General features: G+C 37.2%; 1 protein-coding gene across 1 annotated transcript; it reads left to right on the forward strand.

The window, feature by feature from the left end:
- Nucleotides 1–763: 763 nt before the first annotated feature.
- On the forward strand, nt 764–2334 carry LOC136207455 (anthocyanidin 3-O-glucosyltransferase 2-like). Its single transcript, XM_065998709.1, has one exon. It carries the CDS (start codon nt 805–807, stop codon nt 2188–2190), a length of 1386 nt encoding a protein of 461 aa, XP_065854781.1. The 5' UTR covers nt 764–804; the 3' UTR covers nt 2191–2334.
- Nucleotides 2335–2537: the final 203 nt, after the last annotated feature.

Genomic DNA, 2537 nt, shown 5'->3' on the forward strand with positions numbered 1-2537 from the left:
AATTGGACACTTCAATACGTATTTTTTATTTCCCGTTAATACATAATTTATCTATAATTAATATTTATTATAATTAAAAAAAATAAAAAATAAATCTATTTTTTCTAAAGGAAAACGGGTAGCCTACCCGTTTTCACCTAGGCAAAACGGGTAGGCTACCCTATTTTGCCTAGGCAAAACGGGTAGCCCACAGGCAAAATAGGGTGGGCTACCCGTTTTGCCTAGGCAAAATAGGGTAGCCTACCCGTTTTGCCTAGGTGAAAACGAGTAGTTCATGCTATCGGTCCATGGACCGGACCGTATGGGCTACCCGTTTAGTGCAAATTCAACGAAAAAAAAAATTCCGTTTCAAGTTAATTTCGTTAAATTTCAGATTATTGGTAAATACGAAACTTAGATGTTCAATTATTTTTCCTTGTTTTGGAGGCATGATTTTTCTTCGTTTTGTTCTTCGTGGTTGAGAGAATTTCATTTTTTGAATGAAAAATGAAAAGGGCAAAAATGTCAAACAGGAGGCGACGGTAAAGAAAATAGGGACGACGAATAGCAATCTACTAAAATAATGAAATTTTAAATTAAAGCTAATATTTACAAAAATGGTGCAAGTTCAATTGATTAGGGAAGAATATTAGTTTTATACGCGAAAGTTATACAGTTCATCTCCCAATGGCCATATATTAAATATACTGTTCCGGCCACTCCACACCTCCTATTTATTTATATAATCATAATCTCTTTGTCGTCAACAAAAGCATTTGAATTTCTGTATCCTTTCCTTTCCTTTGAAAAGCTTTTAGCATATTAATGAAGAAAGCAGAGCTTATCTTCGTACCATCACCCAACATCGGCCATTTGGCATCTAACATTGAAGCTGCCAAACTTCTCCTTCACAGAGATGATCGTCTTTCCATAACTGTTTTTGTCTTTAAGCGATCTTCTGATTCTAACTTCACTACCTACTCTTATAATCTTACTTCCACTCCTCGTTTACGCTTCTTCAACCTCCCTATCGTCGAATCTGAAGCATATAGTCTCAATTTCATGGAACTTCAAATACCACAAGTCAGAAAAGCTACTGCCGATCTCTTTTCTACCTCCGCTTCGTCTCTCGCCGGTTTTGTTCTTGATTTTTTCTGCTCCTCCATGATGGACGTCGCCACAGAATTTGGAGTCCCTTCTTATATTTACTTTCCTGCAAATGCTACTTTTCTTGGTTTTCTCTTTCATTTGCAGCTTCTTCACGATCAACATCAGATCGATCTTGCTCAGGCCAAGGACTCCGACTCAGATCTAGCGCTGCCGACTTTCACAAAACCGTTTCCGGCTAGGGTTATTCCGACTGTGATGCGTGAGAAAGATTTGGTTGATCAGTTATTTTCCCACACAAGGAGGTACAGAGAAGCCAAGGGTATTTTAGTAAACTCATTCACAGAATTGGAACCTCATGCCCTTGATTTTCTCTCTCAAGGGAATAACCCTCCTGTGTACCCAGTGGGCCCCATTTTAAACCTAGGGTCAGACACATGTGACGTTCAAAAGGAGATCATGGATTGGCTTGATGATCAGCCAGCTTTATCAGTAGTATTCCTTTGCTTTGGGAGTAGGGGAGTTTTCAACGAGGAGCAAGTGAAAGAAATTGCCTGTGCTCTAGAACACAGTAAACATCGGTTCTTATGGTCCCTGCGCCGTCCTCCTCCAAAGGAAAGGAGTATGACAGAATACCCGACTGAATATGAGAATCTTGAGGAAGTGCTGCCCGTTGGATTCTTGGATCGGACGGCTGGGATTGGGAAGATAATTGGATGGGCTCCACAAACAGTAATACTGTCTCATCCTGCAATTGGAGGGTTTGTTTCACATTGTGGATGGAATTCTACACTAGAAAGCTTATGGTACGGGGTTCCAATTGCAACATGGTCATTGTACGCGGAGCAACAACTTAATGCTTTTGAATTAGTGAAAGAGTTGGAATTAGCTGTAGAAATTAAAATGGATTATAGAAAAGATAGCGGTCTAATAGTGAAAGCTGAAGTGATAGAGAGAGGAATAAACGGTGTTATGGAACATGATAGTAAAATTAGAAAGAATGTAAAAGAGATAAGCGAAAAAGGCAAGATGGTGTTGATAGAGGGTGGATCTTCATTCTCTGCTTTGAATCAATTCATTGAAGATGTGGCTCAAATGAAATAATTCGTGTGACGCAAACCACGACGCTCTACCATTTCTCTTGTATAAGTATTCAACTCTCCTCATTTTGAGGATTTTTATTGGATGGTTACCCGTCTTTTTTTTTAATGATGTTATTTTTTTCAATGATATTATTTTTTTCAATTATTGATGAATTAGATTACTTTATATGAAAAAACCTTTCCACATAAGTAGCATGTTTATTTGAAATTTACAACTAATAAAATAAGATTAAGATTCATATCTCTCCTTTAAAATTATTAAGAAAAATCAATTTTATTTATCACATAAAATAACCTAGCTTTACTTAATGTAGAGACTATAATTCAATTTCACCCTCATAATAAAAA

The sequence above is a fragment of the Euphorbia lathyris genome, chromosome 9 (genome assembly GCF_963576675.1).
Source record: "Euphorbia lathyris chromosome 9, ddEupLath1.1, whole genome shotgun sequence".
In the NCBI taxonomy this organism is placed as follows: domain Eukaryota; kingdom Viridiplantae; phylum Streptophyta; class Magnoliopsida; order Malpighiales; family Euphorbiaceae; genus Euphorbia; species Euphorbia lathyris.